Below are 21,285 nucleotides of genomic sequence, written 5' to 3' on the forward strand. Positions count from 1 at the left end.
GGCTTATTAAGTGATTTAATGTTTCTGAATAAAACGTGATCAGAAATACCTTTTAGACTTAACACCGTTGATGGTAAACTGAAGGTGCAATATGAAGGCATCTGTATGTTTATGTAGATTTTCATACATACGCTGTGCTATTGTGGCAGAAATCAATCATTTTCAACGTATTTCTAGTTTCCAGTTGTTCATGTTCTGAAACTGATGAACAAAGAAACTTTAAACCTCGGCAGAACAATAAATAATAAAAAATGTTCTTTTTGAATGTTGATCTTGTTTTTATGTCAAATGTTGGATGTGTGAATTTAAACATTCTGGAGGCATTTTTAATTTATTTCTGTGTTCTCAGGAGAATTTTACTTTTAAAGTACTTTTCTTGGATTTAATAACTACCGGTATTTAAGTAAAATGTATTTTTCATTATGATTCTCTGGTTTTTATTTTTCACAACAGGATTTTAGTGAAATTAAATTATATGAACTCTCGCATGAGAATGATTTGAAATGCATCTGATCTGATTTTTTGTTTATAATGAATTAAAACAAGAATCATGGGTTTTATATTCATTATAACATTGTTTTCTCTAGTTTTTCTTAACCTCTTGAGACTTCCTCGTGTCTTTCTCTTACCGTCTCTGCCTCTCAGTGCTTGTGGTTCAGTTTGTGGTTTCTCTCGTGGTCGTTTTGTTTCAGAGACGAGATGAAGAGCTCAAAGCTTAGCGATGCGATGGCATCTGAGTGAACATGGCTCTTTGTCTCCAGCACACAGGAAGGAGCAGCGCACACTCCCAGAGACCCGCACAGCCACAAACTCCCTCCAGTGTTTGCACTCATACACACACAGGTGTGAGCCTGAGCTGCATGACTAATTAGACTGCAGCCACGCATCGCTGTAAACGCTGCCCGTATTTTAGGATTAAAACCCAAATGTCTGTTTGCACATGAAAGGAGACGGTTTAGACAGAAACTGAATATGATGCAAGTTCACAGATCAAAACTAAAGGAAGAAACCGAACCCCTGTCACTCACCTACTCACCTTCCGCTGAACACAATATTGACAATGGAAGTACAACTCCCACTCCCAAACCTGTCCACACACACGCGCGCGCATCAACACACACTTTAAAGCAGAACCTCAGTCATCTGTGCAAAACTCATGGAAACAGGAGCATCAGCTGACCTCTAATTTGTAACTGTTAGTCTCTACGATGAGACCACCAAAGGCCCCTGAATATCACCGTAGGTGACACCATCTTGGAGTTTTATCTGGTTAAAAATACAACTCCATGGTTTCTTAAGAAAACAGAACTTTATTGATTAAACATAATTATAGTCATGAAAAATGAAAAATATGGTAACGTTTCCTTTTACAGTCCCCTAATTACTGGTAATTACATAGTAAGTTAAAGTTTATTATTGTGTAATTTAAGAGTACAATTGTAATAAAGTGTAATTATTGTGAAGCAGTTTTTACTGGGAATTAATAAAATAAAAACTGGAATTGAACCTGAGTTACATGGTAATAACTGTTTAAGAACTCAGAAACAATAATACACTGTAACATACAATGCAATTACCATGTAAGTACTTAGTAATTAGGGGGCTGTAATAGGAAGCGTAACCAAAATATGCTTTTTTCTTAACGTCTATTTTTGCAAAAGTGCAAAATATATACAGAAAAGAGCAAACAATCTAGAAAATAAGCTTTTCGGAATATGTTTCAGTTATTTTTTTTAGGAAATTAACTGATTTTGACTTATTGTTGAAAAAATTAGTTCTTAAAATAATTTGAGAAAGAATAAACCCACTTCATCTCAGTTAACTATGACCAGCTACAAAAGTAGTCTGTCTGAAATGTGACAGTGCAGCTGATGGAGTCCAGGTTTATGAAACATAAAACAAAAGTTTGTTTTTATATCACAGTATGTTACACTGCTGCAGCTCTCTGGCTGCAGACACGTTTCACTGTAAATCAACATGAGAAGATCTTCATGATGTTGGAGCCCCACGAGACTCGCTGCTCCGTTAAACCGCTTCAACGTCTGCAGAAAAAGACATTTTATTCAATTTTACTCAAATTTCATGATAGATCATTCAACGTGTAAAAGAAACTTACAATGAGTCCAATAAAAGCTTTATTTACATCGGCCTTTTCCTTAAAGGAAAGAAAACAAAATCGCACTTTATCAGCACAAACAGTTTGTGGAGAGAATTTTATTTTCATTAAAAAAACATCAAAATTTTACTGATTATGATTTCAGCTTCTGGACTTACTTCATAAAGTGGTGGTGACATTTCTTGGGTAGTCCTGTAAGCAAGAACAAAACATAAGTTCAGATGTAAATATAAATCTAAACTGCTCACATTTTCAGATTGTTTTGATGAACCTCGCTACACGGACGACACAAATCTCTGCAAATAGTTGTTTTCCTTTTCAACGAAACTTACGACTGAAGTAATGCAGCGTGCAGACCAGACCCAGAGACAAGCTCGAAATAAGTCCAACGAGTGGCCACAGAACCAGGGAGTGGCAACCACCTGGAATAAAAACACACTCATGATTAGTGGGTTTTTAAACGTGTGACACTCCTAGGTTTCTCTGTGTTTCTGCACAGACAGATATTAAATCCTGTAATGATATGTGGTTGTGTACAGGACAGAATAATGCATTAAAACAAAGTGAAGAGCATATAACCTTTATATTTACACATGAAACACAAAGCTGTTGAAAGGCCACAATGACTTACTCATAGGTTGATTCTTTGAGGAACAGGGACAGTGACGTGGTTTATGCTGGACCTTGGGTGGAGGAGATGTTGGAGGGGTCACTGCCGAATAAAAAAAAGGTGTTAAAAAAAATCCCAGCAGGAGTGAAGCAAAGATCGAAGCTGATCAGTCATGAATGATAAGATAGTGAACAGTTTTCTCTTCCGATTCCTCAAATCCCACTTTTAGAAGTCTGTGTGGCGATAAATGCACCACATTTAAACAGATGTTCAATTTAATGTGGAACGACGGTGGCAGAGGAGGTAAGTGCCATTCTCATAACTGGAGGGTTGCAGGTTTGAGTCCCATTCAGTCTGTCGCTGTCGTGTCCTTGGGCAAGACACTCAACCAGCATTGCCTGCTGCTGGTGGTTGGAGGGACCGGTGGTGCCTGTGATCGGCAGCCTCACCACCCAAGAGCAGCTGAGGCTACATTGTAGCTCATCACCACCAGCGGGTGAACGTGTGTGTGAATGGATCAATTACTGCATGTCTTGTGAAGCGCTTTGGGGGGTTCTAGGACCCTAGAAGGCACCATACAGATACAAGTCACTTATCATTTATTGTTCAACAACAAAGGCTCTGAGCTAAAAACTGGCTAACCCAAAATGTGCCACACCCCTATTCATACCTCTTATTGTGATGACCAGGATATTTGAAGTGTCTGCTAACATAAAGTTATAAAAGTGTGATCCTAACACAAACATTAGAATCTATGTGTGTAGTTTGATTATTAATTTTTGAAGATTAGTGAACAAAGGAGAGTTTTGTTGTAGAAAGGGGAGAATTTAAGTAGAGTGTTTGCTGGGCGAACGACGACCAGTTTATTTGTCCTTGATACAACAGATTAAATATTACCTGTCTAAATTCTTTATTTCCCCCAAACAACACTTAGAATCAGTCAATCATGTATTGATTTCCTGACCTTTAACTCTTAAATGAAGAGTCCGTAACTTCGTCGTACTAACCTCCAGGCTGTAGCAAAACTCCTGGGTGAAACACTTCTACCGAGCCTCTCTCGTCTCTTGGGATGCAGGAATAAATCCCCGCGTCCTCCTCTGTGACATTGTGGATGCGCAGCAGAAAGGTTGACATGCCTCTCTTGCTGAGTTTAAAACGTGAATGGTCCACAGCTCCCCAGCTAGTACGGTCCGCATTGTTGCATTTGCCTATAAACTCTACTTGATCCTTGCTGGGAACGGTACGAAACCAGAAGACTACGTTACAGGAGATGTCACGACATTTACACTCAATGGTCTCATTACTCAAGATCTCTGGGTAAAGAACTTTGACGGGATCTTGTTGAAGCATCTGGCTCGAACCTACAGAGTAAAAATGGAGGCAAGAGGAAGATTTTAGTGCAAATGCATAAAAAAACACAACTTCACAGTCAAGTATGGGATTTTAGGACGATTAGGTCTTCACTTAAGGTCACGGAAACAAATCAAAACCAAAAAGCCCCAGAACTGTTTTATTAAAGTAGATTTAGTACATTTTAGGAAGCTGGCGATGCCACCATTTATTCATAAAGCGTCTAGAAGCAGCGTTTGTAAATTTGTGCACAACAAGACGAAGACTGCATTATTGTCAAAGTAGAAAAACAAACCAGACCTCAAGGAAAGTAATAAATAAAAGATGTTAACACTACTGGTAGTCTAAATAGAGAGAAACCAAACTATGAAGAAATCCTCTGAATTTGTGACATTTTGAATTTACTGACGAGAATGTTTAAACTTTAGGAGAGGCCTTAGATGGAAGAGCTATTTGATCTAAACTTAGAATCCTCTCACATTTGCGTCTTTTATGAAGCAGACGTGTGTGCACATACCTGTTGCAATAACTGTGTTGTGAAATGTCTAAAGGTGAGCCACTGACTGCGTGAGATGAAATAAACTTCAATCGGTTTTCAACTCCTTTGAATGCTTACATGTTTAGCATTTAAGGAACGCAACAGAAGACGTGACAATCAAAAATGCACCAAAGCAGCATTCTCAGTACTAATACAATAAACTAATACCGTACAATAAAAACTGACCACCGCCGTACGTAGGCCTATCGCGGTAGAAGTATCACTGGTTACACACTTATATTTTTGAAGGCTGCTAGTAGCCACGCCATTGATGTAAATGTATGAACATTTCTATTCTGTCCAGTTTTACTGTAAATTTTGAAAATAATATGAATAATGAAACATTGACGTATCAATTCAAACAGATGTAGGGTTTAAACAATCACAAATTATAGCTTATAGAAATATACTTAATCTAGATATATACTTAATCATGATGGAAGTAACAGGACACTGTGATTAATGAAGGTATAGCAGTAAAACATCAGTTAGACGACGGTGGTCTCCTTGACTACAGGCCTGTTGCAGAGAGATGATGACAGCAATGAAGGTTTATAATAAACTAACACATAAAGGGAGTTCTCCGTACTTACCCAACGTCCAAGAGGATACCATCAGTAGAATCCACGCCTGCTGCAGACGGATCATTTTGTCAAGTCGCCAGTGTGTTTAAGTGTGTGTGATGCTGAAGGAAGGTGCTGTTACTTTCTGTTCCTGTTATCTGTCTGTCAGAAAAGATGGGAGGACCTGTGCTGACAGGGCCTTTAGTCTTTAAGGTACCACCCCAATGTGACACACACGGGACCTATCAGGTTGGCTCCAAACGTATGAGCCAACTTTAATCGGAAATTCATACTTGAGAGCTACATTTTGAGCTCGTTAGTCACGTGTAAGTGTTGAAATGGGTAAGTTCTTTGAATTTTAAACTGAAAAGTATCTGAAATGGTTTGAAACGCTGATGAACATCTGCAGATTAGGGTGTAAATGTTTGCATTTGTACGTAAAGAAAACAACTCTGATGGGTTCCTGACAAACGACTGGTTTCACAAAGAGCAGCCTGATGAAAAGATGCTTCATGAGCGTTGGCCACATATAAAAAAAATCAAAACATGAAGTTGTTTATTCCCACAGCAGCAGTTTGCAGGGCTGTGGTCTCGCCCCAGGTGTGTGACCTACAGTGCAGCGGAGCAGCTTCGAGTCTCAGAGGGGAGCGACGGCAGGCGAGGAAGAAAATTCATGTTCCAATACGGATCAACTTCCAGGAACCAATTAGAGATATTTATTTTTAAAATATGCTTTGCTGTTAAATATGTACTAGTGTCTCAGTTCACCATTTAAACATATTTTAGAAGTGATAATAAGTAGAGGAAACATTTAGAGAAGCACGTAGCCCCCGACACACGTATTAAATCAGCAACAACACTGTGTGTAATCAGATCATCCTGCAGCTCGACACGCTGCATGAAAAGTCAACAGATAAAGTCTGTTTGAAATTTCTGCAAAGCGTCCATCGTTTATGTGCGACTATAGCAAACCCAACACTGTTTCTGCTGTCGTCGCCAAAAAACACACTAAATCCTCCAAAACATTCAAGTGGACCCAAAGTTTAAAATACTTTGGAACTACACACAACCACATTAAATCCTAACACCTGACCATTTTAGTAACTTCCTTTGGCCATTTTTTATGTCCTTACAGTTTGACCTTTAGGCTACATAAACCGATTGACTGTGGCTTCATTTTTGTGTTTCATTCCAGTTTGAACGAAAGCAGTGAAGAACTGTTGCTTTCATAGGTCATGAGTATTATTATTAGAGCTTTTTAAGAAGGTATACCCCCCAGCTTGGTGTTCACAATCGGCTGAATAAGAGCTTTTAATCGTACCCCATTTACAAAGTCTATAAGTGAACAGGTCTTTGAGTTCTTGGCATTATAAGATAGTAGTTGCCCGTGAATGTCAGGCTGGGTCCTTCTCTGTGTTTAAATTTTAGCGTAAAGGCCAATTTTTTTCTGTGCAGCATTCCCCGCTGATGGTTTACATGACTGGTGTAGTGGCACTTTTTATTTTGCTACTTTTAACCAGTGTTTCAGTTTTATTTAATCATTGTACCGATGTATTAACTTCTGTGTTTGTACTATCCTGTGTGCTTCCTGCACTGATGAATGCTATATAAATAGAATTGATGACTAATACTATTAATCAGACATCTGATCGTTTGTCTCATGCAAGCTACCGTAAATATTAATGCAATGAAAAACACAAAAGTTGAAATTCTATCATTTAGCTGGGAAAATATAAGTAACAAGTCTGATTTATTTTGTCTGAATATCACACGTTTTAGACAAAAAACTCAAACTACGTAACTTCATTTTACAGACAAATGTCCATTAGTAGTGCTCCAAAGTCCTAAAGATCTTGTAAATGATCTAAAGGTTGTATTAAAGGTTGGGGTGCAGAATGGTCTAGCGGGGGTCCTAAAGTGAGAGGATGTGGGTGGCCTACAGCTTTACGGGGGTCTGAGATCTGAGCAACAGAGGGAACAAGACCACAGGATTCTTAGAAAACAGGAGATCTCAGGGGGCTTCAGAAGTGTGCTTCACACATCGTGTAGCCGAGAAGCCTTTGTTGGTCTCTGCATCTACGCTTGAAGTCGAGCACTATGAGCTGATCCGCCTTTTTTCATGTTTACTTTACATTACTTTATAAGTTTCAGTGTCTGCTAACACAGTATTTTTATATGCTACAGAATCGTAACCGATGGTGTAGTGTAGATCCCAACGAGTACTACTGCCTTTGTGTAGTTCCAGGTCCAGGCGTCTTTCAGGTTTTCACTTTAAAGCCTTTGTCATCTGTAGTAGAATCAACTTTTGTTCTGCCATGTTTGGCCTCGTCTTTCCCACAGCAGCACGCTCGGTTCTCAAACTGAAGGTTTTTAGTACAAATAAAAACATGAAGGCAATCAGTTCTGAGCAAAATCTTGCTTTAAATATTTTTGCTTACACAGATTTTAACTATCCAACATATTTCCTTAGAAACACGTCTGATGTTGTCAAAACTCCAAAGCAGGGGTGGGGAACCCTGGTCCATCGAGGGCCGCTATCCAGCATATTTTAGTTTCAACCCTGCATCATCACACCTGATTTCCATCAGCAGGTGATTAACGGGCTTCTGTGGAGCCTGATGAGCTGCTGAACAGGTGAATCAACCACTGAATCAGAAGTGTTGGGGCAAAGACGTGCAGGATACCGGCCCTCGAGGACCAGGGCTCCCCATGCCTGCTCCAAAGGAAGCTTGTTTTTACACTTCTCCCATGTTTCTGGACTCTTCTTCATTCATGCAAAACCTTTTTGAGTCAGTACTTTTCTCCCAGATGTAGCTTTTATTTTATTTGTATAACTTTGTTTTTCTGCTCCACAAGCAGCCTTAGATCACCTCATCTCGTTCTGTTTCTAACCATGAACTCTGAGGTTTGTAAAGTTGTGCTCATTTGAACTTTTGCACCTGTATGACCCCAAACACATTATGTGCTGTTTGGATGTGCAAATACACACACAACACAGGCACACCGTGCACTAAAGAGGGAGGAAATGCCGTCACGCTGCATTTTTAAAACTTTTTATACTGCATCTTATACTTCTTATCTGGTGCAACATGCACAACAAAGGTTGTTATTTATTTGGTATCACATGTATTTATCATACAGAAAACCTTTTCCATCTCTGCACCAGTGAGTTAAAACTCAAACTCCAAAGAGCAGAAATGACCACGCTTTTAGCATCTCTGGGCTTTTATTCGCTTTGCTAACGGCTGCAGGGATTATAATCCCATTCCTGCCAGAAAGTCAGCTTTTAAAAACTAAAGCACACTTTATGTTGAAAGGCAGGAACACAATATAAACACTGCAGCCAGCATCAGACCTACTGTTAGTGTTATAATGTAGAGAAATAAACACTGAATTAAAAATAAAATAAAAATTTAAAGACGATGATGAAACCGTGCTAGCCAGCTAGCACGTGCTGATGCATCACCACGTTAGGATTGGAATATATCCTAAAAATGCTGACGTTGTCTAGGATGATACAAACAGTGTTTATGTGCAGCGTGATGAAGTGAACTGGAAAAGGTGCTACTTTAACATCCCAGGATAGAGACGTCCCACAGCTTCTCCTCCTCCGTCCGAAGGTCTACCTTCTCTTTGCCTTTCCTTTTTTCTTTCCCGTATTTAGTTTTGGCTGCTCTGTGCCGTCTCTCTCTCTGGTCTGTATTTGTTTCAGCCTGCAGCCGAGTCTCGTTCCTGTTCTCCATCACGTCTTCTGTCTGGGTTTTTCCACCTGATTCAAAGTTCTCCTGCTGTTTTTCTGGTCTCAGCTTGTTGTGACTTTTTATCTTTTTTCTCCTCCCTTCCTCCACCGACTCCTCACACGGGTCTCTTCTCACCTCCCCAGAGTCATGATCTCTCTCCCTCCTTCGGCGTTTCCTCCTTCTGTGCTTTCTTCTTTCCTCCATATCTGACTCCTCGTCTCCGTCCTTCCCACCTCTGTCCCTCCTGGATTTTCTTTTCCTCCTCGCGTCTCGGAGCCTGTGTTCACTATCCTCACTTCTACTTGTGTGAGAGCTGTCAGAAGAATAGGACAAGCTGGTGCAGGAACTAGAGGGGGTTCTGGGCCTCCTGTGTCCTGTGGGCTGACTGGGGAACAGTGGGACACCATGAACTGGGAGCGGTGGAGGATAGTGACAATCCCAGCCACGGGCGGGCCAAGGTGGACCAGGGTATGAAGGATGCCTCATTCCAGGCGTGAGCTGACGAGCCCGTTGGTGGTTTTGAGTGAAGCCACGCACAGATTCAGATGATTTAAAATCATTAAACTCTGTTAAAACTTCCTGATCGCACTCTTCTTCAGTGCCTTCCTGAGGGAGAGTCTGACTGATTTTGGGAGTGACTCCCCGAGACTTCTGTGCTTGAATGTAATCAGCCAGCTCATCAGCAAACGTGCTGTAGGCCTTTGGTTGTGATTTGAAAAGATCATTGATCTTCTTCCCCCTGGTCAAACACACAGAAATACACATCAGTGCAGCTTCTGCATAAAAACTTAAAATGCTTAAAAACTCATTCAAATGAGGTAATCTGGACACTTTGATTATAAAATCTAACAGAAAAAGATTAAAACTCTTGTGTACATGACGGTCAATAATCAAATCTATCTGTGCTTTAATAGCTTTGATCTGTATACTCACCAGCGTTTTCTGGTCTTCCTTCCTGCTCTCGTGACCGTGACTGGTCATCCGATACGACCTCCACTTGTTTTTCATAACTGGACCCTTAAACCATAACTTTTGGTTAACCTACTGTGGCGTTGGACATGCTGCTGTAGCAGATTCTGTGTCCATCTGAAAGTCTACTTCAGGTGTTACTTCCTGCTTCCTAAATGATAAATGTAGAACATGCAACTACATCCGTGGTTTCTGAATCCTGACAGAATCAGCAAACTGTGTTTTGTTCCATTTGCACCCAAAGCCATTTTGACTCAGCAATTATACCGATACCTGGTATTAAACCACCTGAAATGCCCACCGACTACTGAGCAGCCCTTTTCTGGATCTCAGTGCCGAAGTCAGAATACAAACTTTCTGTAGCAGAGTTGGAATTTGATCCACAGAAGAAGTGATGATCACTTGAGTAGATCTTACTTGATCTGATGTTTGTTTCCATGCATGTGGGCCTGGTACATCTCCACAGAGTTTAACTTCACATCACACCTGTGACACACCAATGAATCGTCTGGAGGCAAAATCAAACAGAATTGGAAGATTAAAAAACGGCCAATTGAATTCAGCCAAAATATTTCAATTGGATCACAGTAATCAGAAATTTTCCTTTCTACCTCAGACCAAATCTAAAGTAAAGAGATAAAATAAACACTGATATGTGATTATTAGATGTAATTTTGTCTTTAAGCTCTCTATTGCAAATCGAGTTTTAGGATGTTTACAGAATCACACCGATCCAAAACAATGAAGATATAAGTGATGAAAACAAAAGTTAAAAAGTAGAGAAAGATCAAATTTTGGATTGTAAGTTTCAGAGGTGTTACCAAGTCATTGCTTTGCAAGTCACAAGTAAGTCTCGAGTCAAGCCCAAGTCAAAGACAACCAAGTCCAAGTCGAGTCCAAAGTCAATGATGTGAAAGTCCAAGTCAAGTCCAAGTTCTTAACTTTGAAATTTCAAGTCATAATCAAGTCATCTGTCCAACTTCAATTTAATGACAATGATAATGAATAAATTCCAGAATTAAAGCTTCTTAAAGCTTCATTTATTTGCTCCAACAAGCAGAAACTGAAATTGATTATAAACAAAGTGCTGCTGCATTTAGCAGTAAATCAAACCCAGAACGAAGAATGATTTATGATTTTTGTCCATGTCGGGCCATTTTTGTGCTTAAATATCAAATATGCTTAAGTCATCACCAAGTCAACAGATGCAAGTCGATTCAAGTCGCAAGTCATTGGCGTTCAAGTCCGAGTTGCCATAAATCTTTAAAGATTTTATCAAGTCAAGTCAGATGTCAGTAAAATAATGACTAGAGTCTGACTTGAGTCCAAGTCATGTGACTCGAGTCTACACCTCTGGTGAGTTTTCTAAAGACACATTAGTTCATTTTGGATAAAATAACAAATACATGAATAATTGACCCACATGACCCCCCCCCCCCCCCCCCCCCCCACCAAATAAAAACAAGCTACTTAGGACCTTTAGACATTTCTTATGAGGGTTACATTGTACAAAACGAGACATAAAAATGAGTCAAGGGTGAAGAAGGCGAGACACCCCTACACAAGAGACCTCCAGGCGAGATGCGCTCCTGGAGGCTGAGCGTCACCGGTTCCAACTGATTTTTTTTTTCTACTGTTGGTGGTGTCTGGGGCATCTTAAAAATCCTTGTGACAATTTCCCCAGTGGATAATAGTGAAACTGGTTAAACTGTAAAAGCCGGCCTCGCTGTATACTTTTCCTTAAGTTTGTGATGTCACAAATATTTAGAAATGTTTGATTTTAGGTACACGTTTAAAAAATCAGGGGTATTCAATTCCGGGCCTGGACGGCCGGTATCCAGCACATTTTAGTTTTAACCCTGATTCAACACACCTGATTTCAATCAACAGGTAATTAACAGGCTTCAGCAGAGCCTGATGGGCTGCTGCAGGGGTGATTCAACCACTGAATCAAGTGTGTAGGAGCAGGCAAACCACTAAAACGTGCTGGATACCAGCTCTCCAGGACTGGAATTGAATACCCCATAAATGGATGTCTTTTTCCACATTTGGAGCATTTATAGATGCAGTATAGACCCACATGGCAGCACAAAGGAATACAAAAGGTGTTTGTTTAATAATATGTCACCTTAAAAATGTATTTTTATAAATTTTGTCGCCAATATTCTCCCAAAATAACTACTTTTCAGAATAGCTTCTCCTTGTTACCCATAGAAGATCCTGTTGTACCTAGCTGATTCTCATCTCCAAGCTCTTTCAGCAGCTCCTGCCTGGCCTGCTTTTTCTGGTGTTTACGTCCGTTATAGTGCTGCAGCGCGGTCTGCGGATCGGTGAAGGACACCGTACAAAGACAGCAGTACTTGTTGGGATCTTTCAGGTCAAACTCAGCACTTGTAGAAGCTGAAGCAGCTGTTGTGTGCATCTGGAGCCGGTCGTCACTCTCTTGGGCTGATTTCTCTTCAGACTTCTCAGGATTCTGTGTCAGACATAATGAAGCACAAACTCCTGTATCCTTGGCTGTAAAATCAACAGGAAAAGTAAAATAAATTAATAAAATAAATCAGCTTTTTGCTTGTTCTGAAATTAAATATAGGCTGAATAAATTAGTGAATAAGCCAGATGTGGGGACAGAAAAATTCATTTGAGGTGATTTAAATCCAGATCATAGGAATTCTTTCCGGTCACATAATCACTTGCCTGATAGGTGAAGGCTCTGTTTACGTAGATGTTTAGCGTGGACTTTGCCCTCATAGTGGGATTTTGCCACCACGTCAGAGTTAAACACCATGTTACACAGCTCACAGAAACGGTTTTTAGAACTGGACATTGTCTGCTCCCAAAAACAGAGTGTGTTATTATAGTGGTCATGTGATCAAACAAGCTTTCTGACAAAATAATAAAGACATGCATGCATGTTTAACCAAATCACTGTTTTTTATTGTGAAAGTGCCTCTGACATTTTGGAAAAATAGAACCTCAATGCACTGATCCTAAGTACTAACCTGGAACGTTCGGGTCTTCTCTCCTCTAACCGTGTCAAGGTACATCCTGACTTTCTGATTATGTTTTTTTCCCTGCAGTTGAAGGATATTTGAGGAATCATGTGTAATCAAACCTCTTTTTTTGGGGTAAAATACAGTAAGAAAATGACCAGTTCTGCATCCTAGATACATAAAGCACATTGTACCTCGTAGTGGGAGAGCCGATGAGACTCAAACATCAGCACTGAGGAGCACACATAGCAGTAAGCGTCAGTCAGAAGGCCCTTTAGTAACTCCTCATCACTCTTTTCTGTGGATCAAAATGGTTATATAAAATATATTTATCATAATATAGTGCTTGTATAATAATATTGTCTAAAAATCTCCATAAACCCCGTGTTATACTCATGCTCATCTTAAATTAACATACCTATATAAACTGCTAAATAACATTTTTTAAGTAGCAATAAACGAGATGCATGTTTGTTCCGATAAAGAGAGACTTGGAAAAGATTTAGTGCAAATAAACACCAGATGTTTAATAAATGTGTGCAGCATGTTAAATTGCTAAACACGTTTAGGGAGTTGACTTCCTCTTCTGCTCATTCCAGACCTGATGCGTGTTTAATTTGATGTTGATGCACTTTTCTTGCAAAAGGAAACACACCAACCCATTAGTGGACCCACTGAATCATTGAACTTGGGTCAAATTTCCACTACAGAAAACCCCCCAAACGCAATAAAATTAAACTGAACATTTTAAAATCTAATGTTCCATTTTAATAGACTCCTATTTTGTAGGAACTAACTCACGAAGTACATTTCTAAACTGTGTATTTTTTTACCTGTCAAAACAATATGATGCATCCTAAGTAGTCCTAATTGTGTAAAATAAGCATTTACCATAAACATTTATTGTATGTAAAATTGCTGCCTGCAAAAGTCTGATATGCTCTTTTCTCTTCCAAAAAGTGTAAAAATTTAGGGTAGCTCAAGTAAAAGTTATTCTACTTAATAAACATGATGCAAAAGTCTAATAAATTGATGAATGTGGCATTTGAAATCATGACAATTATATTATTGCTGACTGAAAATGTGTCACTCAAGCAGTAATAACAAATCTCTAACGTGTGTCTATTATTATATATAACTGCACTATAAAAGGGGCTTTTCAAAGGTGCTGATCAAGGGGGAAATAACATGAAGCCCTTTAAAAAAGCAGCTTACTCCTTAATTATTTTATTAGAAGTTGTCCTTATTTTAAAAGCTTTTATTTTTCTTATATTAAAGAGGAAAACACACTAGTTAATCAGATTTATAAACGGGCTGCTAACCCAGTTCACTAAATACCTAAACCTTTTGCTTAAACTTTGAACCATTACGGCTCCCGTTACCATACATTGCTAAGAAGCAAAACTAGCTTAGAGCTAGTTGCTCAGTTAGCTAAACTTGTAATTCTAGTAGGTTCAAATGAAGAAAACTGAATTTAACCATGGAAGTTCAGCTGCCTTTATCTGAACCTACCAGGATTCCCTTGACCTGGATGACAGAAGTTTCACCAGCTTAGCTAAACAAGCTAGCGCTGGATCGACGGGAAGGGCAGAAAACGGCTTAACATTTACGTTCCACGCAGAACTCACCTTTAACCCGGGTACTACCAGTTTTACTGTTTATTACATTAGCAGCATCTATGACAGAAGCCACATTAAAGGGGGCAGTAACGTCAGTTTGCACGTCTGACTCCGCATCTCGCAGAGTACAAACGTCAAACTCCTCCATCTTTGCCTCTAGCTGCTTGGCGCAAGCGCAGTGAAGCTGTACTGAAATAAAGAATTCACAATAACAAGAAAAACTTTATTTAGCAAGGAAAATACACAAAATACCGTAAACAGGGACAACTATTGTCTTTAAATGAATTCACACAAATCTACACGCACTAAATAAACATACACATGCTCTACAATTATATTAAAATAATATTTCATAATTAAATTAAACATACGTACTTTAATGTATGTCACAATAATTTATTACTGAAAACAATTTTAGCGCAGAGTTGATTAATTGTAACATCCAAGTGTGTCTCCTTTTCAAATGAAGTGATATCAAAGAATAACAACCTTTTTAAAAATTAGTTTCAAATCTGATGCCAGTTCATTTTGTGCATTTTCTGTTGAATGACCTTAGCTCAACCTGTAGGGTGTAAAGAATTCTCTACATCTTCTAATTTGTCAAAGTTCTCTGTGTTGTTAGTGTTGAGAGTTAGGTACACACCTGTAAAATGATTCTAAACATTAAAAATGAGAAACTTAACAGGTTGGTATCAAAATAGACACTTTATTTTGGAATAACATAGGCCTAGTATCTGTTTGCCAGAGAGCAAAAATGTTGCAAAACAGAAAAAAAGAATGTCATTTGAAATAAAAAATAAATGAAACAACTACACTCTTGAAAAAAACTAAAGATGAGCGTCATTATAGGTAGAAAAGCAGGGTGGGATTAAAAGGTATTACTTCCTCTTTTGGAGTCCTCTGGCCAAAGCATCCAGCTGTGAAAATAAAACATTTTACTGTGACATTAGGGTGAAGGCTAGACAATAAATTATTTATTTTGTGCACAGATATTAAGTTATAAATAGCTTTTGACAGGTAGTTTACTCCTGTTTTCATTTTTCCTTACAAAAATGTCTCTCAGAACATTCCTCCTCTGGGGTCTCAAGTAGCTGCATTCCCCTGCCTCGCACAATTTAATTTCCTCTGAAATCTGAAAAAAATAAAAATAAAATAAAAATAAAAGTGATGCCGATCATGAAAAACTGCTAAAAATATTTGTTTTTGGCCATAAAACTGTTCTTAGCCAGAGCCAATGACGCACATAGACACAAACACTGATCCCAACCTCTGATACTCCGAAGGAGTCGATCTCCCTTTTGCCTCCAGGGTACCAGCCATGAGACCAGTGCTGAGCATGGGACAGCTGAGCTCCCACATATAGAAGCAGACCCAGCAACAAAACCAGCCGAGACATGACTCTATCCTAAAAGCAACAAGATGCATAAAATGTTCAGCTTTTCTTTCTTCAAAGTCTTAAGAATCGTTATTTATTCCCTCTTTTAACAATAACTCCAGACTAAAATACCCAGACACGTTTCTGCCTTTGCAAAATCATTGAAAGCACCTTTGTAAAAGGTTTTAGCTGTAGTAGCTGAGGAAATGTTCATACCTCGGTTTTCGCACAGGTGTTCCTGCTGTAGAATAAAGCGCTTGTTCTAAAGGTGTTCAGGTGCTGAAGTTCTCACCAGCCTGTGGTTTCTCTACAGCAAAGATTCTCTTTCCCACCCTCGTTCTGATTCGTACATGTACCCCTCTTCCAACATTTAAAGGAGCTATTGTTGACCCTCAAATGTCAAGAGGTCCAAAGTCGGTCTGATTTCAATTATTAACTGCAAACAGCACTGACATCCCTTGGTTGCTCATCTTCTGACACAATTGACTCCGATTCTCCTCTAAACATAGTCTGATTGAAAATTAAATTATTCATTATATTTTAAGTTGCACCTTAAAAGATCAGAAGAACATCCCTGAAGTGTGAATTCTCCCTTTAGCATTTGTATCAGCCATATTCCCAAATAGGAATGTAAATGCCAAAAGCAACAATTTCGTATTTAAAAACAAAATCATGTCTCATCACTTTTGATTCCTTTGACCCCCGCTGACCTTTAATTGATGAGACATCCAGGAGCGTCTAATGACAGGAGGAACAAATACTACAGGGTTCAGATCAGGTCAAAAGTGTGATCTCCAATTAGAGAAGGGACAACGTTTACATTTTAGAGTTGTAAGACTGAGAGCTGATTCAGCAAATGTAGAAGCTGTCTGCAGGACGTGGTGTGTACGTATTTTTTGTGCCTCTACTTGAAAATATACTTCATGCATGAAAGTGTAGCTGTTTTGCTGTTTTGATTTTTTGGCACAGCACAGCCTAAGACTAAAAAGAGTCTGGACCTTTCTAAGAAAAGTACATTTATAATGACTGTACCACTAATATTGGTCTAGTAGTTAGTAGTCAGCTTTTAATTTTTAACTTTTGATTTACATTAACATTGATTTGTCTTGTCTTTTATATGCAAGTTGTTGTTTTAACCCTGAAGTTATACTTCGGTATCAAAGAAGGCATGCTTCTGAGACTCTTGGTAATATTCCTCAAACTTGTCAACCTCTGGTTGGCTACACAAATCATAACATGAGAACATTAAAACCAGATCACTCTGCTGATTCATCAGTTCTAGAGAAAGCTTCAGACCGGCCATCTGAAGCAAAACCCTCTTTAACCATCAAAGCTTTTGACACGTCGTCAAAACCTTTTTGCACCTGCAAAGCTGATACCGCAAACAGTTCCTGCAGATCAAGCTGATCTTGTTCCGACAAAGAGTTCCAGACGTGCGGTTCCATCCATCTGCCGTGACCCGAGACATCTCTGGACTGAAGTCGGTGCCACGGCATTCTACAGCCCTTCGGTGCCAGAGGTCAGCCAACCTCTCTGACCTTCGGATCCGCCAAGAGGGTCTCCAAAACGGGTGAAGTAGACACACAGACAGCGTCTGATGTGCTTTTGATAATAATCAGTTTTATAGCTTAGCGCAACCCAAATTCTTTTACATCCAGAACTCAGCTCTCCTAGATACGGAAGTTCTGACCAACATCGCATCCACACATAGGTTTCATACATCACCTTTAGTTCCATCCATCACAGTAAATGCTTAGTTAACTTGTTATGTTTTAATTGTTGGAAAAATAAATTCTTACTTTTATAAACCTGACTCTTTTCTGAATCAAAACGAAGTGTGTACAATTCCTTAATAAATAAAGATTCCTAGAATCTTCTGATAAACACAGTAAAGACCAAGCAGGGTTGATATTCTATATTTAGATAGAGTATCACAGCTTATTGGTCATAAGTAGAGGTAATATATATTGCTCTTAAAGCACTCACTTTATCAAACCCTACACTACCCGCACCTATAGTCATGAGCTTTGGGTAGTGACAGAAAGAACGAGATCGCGGACACAAGCGGCCAAAATGAGTTTTCTCCACAGAGTGGTTGGGCTCTCCCTTAGAGATTGGGTGAGAAGCTCGGTCATCCAGGAGGGGCTCAGAGTAGATTCGCTGTGCCTCCACATCAGGAGGGGCCAGTTGAGGTGGCTCGGGCATCTGGTCAGAATGCCTCCCTGGTGAGGTTTTCCGGGCACATCTAACCGGGAGAAGGCCTAAAGGTAGACCGAGGACACGTTGGAGGGACTATGTCTCTCACCTGGCCAGGGAAAGCCTTGGGATTTCCCCTGAGGAGCTGGCCCAAGTGGCTGGGGAGAGGGAAGTCTGGGCCTCTCGACTTAGGCTACTGCCCCTGCGAGCCGACTCCGGATTAGCGGATGAAAATGGATGGATGTATTTTACAAGCTAATAAATCTGAAGTAAATGACAGACATAGTTGAAACACACATTACCTTTCATTTAAACTGAAGTACAATATACGTGTGATCCAGAGCGTAAGGCAAAGTGGATTTTATAACTTTTATACAGGAATTAATTTTTTTCTTTGTTCTAGGGACCCATGAGCCGACTGGAAGGGGAGGAGTATCAGGCTCCGCCCATGCTCGACTGCAACGTGTCTTCAACAGGATGTATTAAGCAGAAAAAAATCATTAAAACATGTTTGCTCTCTAACCGGCTTTGTTCAGACTCATTACCAGTTCTCATTCTTTATTAAAACAAGAAAATCACGAGGAAAAAAAGCTAAAATCTCAAGCAATTTATTAAGTTTGAACAGTATCTTGCTTATAAAGGCATTATATAATTATATATAATTTGATCATATATAATTATATATACATATATTCAAATGTTGAATAACAAAACACTAGAAATAAAATTAGACCAAATAAAAAAGGGGACTTTTTTTTTAAAGACAATTGTACCAAATTGGAAAATGGCCTAAAGAAAACATCATGGTCCTAATACAGTTCAATATACGTCTTATAAAACGGGCAGAAGAAATAAGAGCAAGGCAGCAGACGACAATGACATATAAATAACCTTACATTATGTACAAAAGGTGAGTGAGTGTTGACTGCTTAATAAAAATGGTCCAAGGACAGCAAGAGGAAGGAATGAATGGTGGACACCAGTGAATAAAATGACACAAGAAGGTGGGAGTTTTCCTGCAGTCTGATTTTTTGAGGGGGCATTCAGAATGCAAATGTAGGTCACATCTCAGGGAATAAAGAAGATAAATGAATACAGTTTTTACATATTTACCCACAGAAACCCACAACTGATTACTTGTCATGGACCCGTGTTCAGTTGATATGGAACAGTTCTAATTACAATAAATTAATTAAAAACGAGCCTAAATGTTACATTTTATTTGCACATTCTACACAAATGCAAATAAAGGGAATGTGAAGGAAAAGATGGCCACCCTGATTTTGGCCCCTTTGATTGGCCGAAACCCAAAAGGATGCGTCATTAGTTTCTAGGTCTAAGCTGTGGAAAAGCATGCAGGTTTGGACAAGTCATTTGTTTTGAACACCTACCAGTGAGGCACTTTTTTTTCCCAGTTTGGATAACATCTGGTGGGATGGCACAGTGTCCACTGCAGAGACATCGTGATCAAAAGAAAAAGAAGAAAAAAAAAGCACAACTCCTCTGTCAAACGAAGGCCCACGAAATGCAAATGAATGAAGAGCAGGATGGCACTTGATGAGATGAGTACGGGCACTTGTGATGCTTCAGGTGGAGAGAAAAACCCAACATCAGACATCGTAGCTTCAGTCGACGCTCCTTTGATCCCATTGGTTAAAGAGCTTTACTTTATGTGCAGAAACTGCACGAGTGCTCGTAAATTCAACAGACACGTTCACCCATTCAAGCATGCACTTTTCACTTAAAAATCATTCTGATTGTGCTCATTCCTTTTATAAAGGGTATTAAAGATAGGAGTGTTGGTTTAATAGAGATTGTGCAGGAGAATGGCGGTGTTTAGTGAGTAATCCACGTTAAAAACAGCCTGGAAACACATAAGATACATCATTTGGTATTAAAATCAAAATGAGAAAAAGTATTTGTGAAATAGGAGACAAACCCGCTTGTTCAGTGAAACTTAAAATTTCTTCTTCTTCTTCTTTTTTTTTTTTACAATCAATAAGTTTAAATTTAAACCCTAACCTGCGTTTCATTAGTCACAACGAGCATGACCTTCATATTGACCTCAGCTGGAGTAAAACCACTACAGATAAGAATAGAAAAGGTTAAAAATGCACACAAACATGGGAGAAAAGAGCAGGTGTTCTAGAGTTGGGAAATTAAAGGATTCTCTGAAGAGGAGGGATGAGACGCTGAAGTAAAAACGAAAAATCCTCCAAGTCATCTAACAAAATAAAACACTGATGTTTGCTTGTAAACAAGCAAAGAAATACCAGGTATTGACTCGTTTCTATACCCACTAAGCCGGCTGCAGACACTGTAACAGACTCTAAATCAGTTTAGAGAGGCTTCACGTTTCAGAAAAATCAACCTGCAAAGATTTTTTACTTCCCTAAATTCCTGTTGTAGTCCAGAAATGTGTTCCCTACGAATCCCTGGACAGGTTTGTTGCTCAGGACTCTTAAGACAAGAATCAAAAGCAAGATGAGTAACTTTGGCACAAAGCAGACTTCAGGAAATAAAAGTGAATCTGTTCTGCCAGCACACACCCATTCTCCAAAATAATTAATGGCTCTTGATAATTTAGCGTGTGCATGTGTGTGTGTGTGTGAAAACCTGAGACTATGAGCTACTTAGCGGAGATCCAGAAATTTAGTCTTGATGAATCTTTGAATCTCCAAATGAAGAGGAAATCATGAATGTCTTGCTGACGGGTGCAGAAAAAATGGCTTTCATTGTGTGTGTGTGTGTGTGTGTGTGTGTGTGTGTGTGTGTGTGTGTGTGTGTGTCAGGACTGCCTGGTTGATGGAAACACTCTGGGGTGCATGAGTGAATGTGGAATCTTGCTACAGCACACTTCTCTACAACGTGGCTCAGGAAAAGTAAAAATATTTTAAGTCTCTGGAGAAAGAAAACCCTTGATGTGTGTGTGTGTGTGTGCACGTTAGCCACCAAAACATTTGGTTTTATATTCATATATATTTATATTTTTTATATATCTATGTATACCAATAAAATACATTACAGGTGCCACTTGAAAATGCAGCCACACTCAAAACTGTGTCTAAGACCAAAAGAATAAAATGCATCACAGTAAGTATATTTACATGGTGGGGGTGATGGTGTAAAGCAAATGAAAGTGATGGCTAGTTATTAACATCGTTACAAAATAGTCAAGAAGGCATCTCCGTTGTTTTTTCGTGTCCAACTGCACCG

General features: G+C 39.2%; 3 protein-coding genes across 3 annotated transcripts; all 3 read right to left on the bottom strand.

The window, feature by feature from the left end:
• Positions 1 to 1,342: 1,342 nt before the first annotated feature.
• cd8b (cd8 beta) lies at positions 1,343 to 7,515 on the bottom strand. The gene is made up of 7 exons (XM_015959340.3): positions 5,208 to 7,515; positions 3,734 to 4,087; positions 2,748 to 2,828; positions 2,449 to 2,538; positions 2,275 to 2,308; positions 2,117 to 2,155; positions 1,343 to 2,042 (listed from the first exon to the last, which is right to left on the bottom strand). The coding sequence occupies exons 1-6, from the start codon at positions 5,260 to 5,262 to the stop codon at positions 2,140 to 2,142; spliced, it is 630 nt and encodes a 209-aa protein (XP_015814826.3). The 5' UTR covers positions 5,263 to 7,515; the 3' UTR covers positions 1,343 to 2,042; positions 2,117 to 2,139.
• Positions 7,516 to 8,384: 869 nt separating this feature from the next.
• Positions 8,385 to 14,682, bottom strand: zmat1 (zinc finger matrin-type 1). Its single transcript, XM_054751367.2, has 7 exons — positions 14,508 to 14,682; positions 13,074 to 13,177; positions 12,889 to 12,960; positions 12,584 to 12,716; positions 12,116 to 12,403; positions 10,304 to 10,394; positions 8,385 to 9,656 (listed from the first exon to the last, which is right to left on the bottom strand). Exons 1-7 carry the CDS (start codon positions 14,644 to 14,646, stop codon positions 8,747 to 8,749), a joined length of 1,737 nt encoding a protein of 578 aa, XP_054607342.2. The 5' UTR covers positions 14,647 to 14,682; the 3' UTR covers positions 8,385 to 8,746.
• A 502-nt stretch (positions 14,683 to 15,184) lies between these two features.
• Positions 15,185 to 16,238, bottom strand: gnrh2 (gonadotropin-releasing hormone 2). The gene is made up of 4 exons (XM_015959339.3): positions 16,090 to 16,238; positions 15,766 to 15,903; positions 15,547 to 15,630; positions 15,185 to 15,415 (listed from the first exon to the last, which is right to left on the bottom strand). Exons 2-4 carry the CDS (start codon positions 15,892 to 15,894, stop codon positions 15,377 to 15,379), a joined length of 252 nt encoding a protein of 83 aa, XP_015814825.1. The 5' UTR covers positions 15,895 to 15,903; positions 16,090 to 16,238; the 3' UTR covers positions 15,185 to 15,376.
• Positions 16,239 to 21,285: the final 5,047 nt, after the last annotated feature.

This window comes from Nothobranchius furzeri, chromosome 3, assembly GCF_043380555.1.
Source record: "Nothobranchius furzeri strain GRZ-AD chromosome 3, NfurGRZ-RIMD1, whole genome shotgun sequence".
Lineage (NCBI taxonomy): Eukaryota > Metazoa > Chordata > Actinopteri > Cyprinodontiformes > Nothobranchiidae > Nothobranchius > Nothobranchius furzeri.

Bases quoted from the DNA above. Each gene is read 5' to 3' on its own strand.
- cd8b (XM_015959340.3), bottom strand. From the start codon at position 5,262: ATGATCCGTCTGCAGCAGGCGTGGATTCTACTGATGGTATCCTCTTGG. The intron at 4,088-5,207 runs GTAAGTACGGAG...TTTACTCTGTAG, and splicing joins GGTATCCTCTTGGACGTTGG to GTTCGAGCCAGATGCTTCAA. The intron at 2,829-3,733 runs GTTAGTACGACG...TTTATTCGGCAG, and splicing joins AGTTTTGCTACAGCCTGGAG to TGACCCCTCCAACATCTCCT.
- zmat1 (XM_054751367.2), bottom strand. From the start codon at position 14,646: ATGGAGGAGTTTGACGTTTGTACTCTGCGAGATGCGGAGTCAGACGTG. The intron at 13,178-14,507 runs GTGAGTTCTGCG...TTTGATCCACAG, and splicing joins TGGTAGTACCCGGGTTAAAG to AAAAGAGTGATGAGGAGTTA. The intron at 12,404-12,583 runs GCAAGTGATTAT...TTGATTTTACAG, and splicing joins ACAGAGCCTTCACCTATCAG to CCAAGGATACAGGAGTTTGT.
- gnrh2 (XM_015959339.3), bottom strand. From the start codon at position 15,894: ATGTCTCGGCTGGTTTTGTTGCTGGGTCTGCTTCTATATGTGGGAGCT. The intron at 15,631-15,765 runs GTTGGGATCAGT...TATTTTTTTCAG, and splicing joins ACTCCTTCGGAGTATCAGAG to ATTTCAGAGGAAATTAAATT. The intron at 15,416-15,546 runs GTAAGGAAAAAT...TTATTTTCACAG, and splicing joins ATGTTCTGAGAGACATTTTT to CTGGATGCTTTGGCCAGAGG.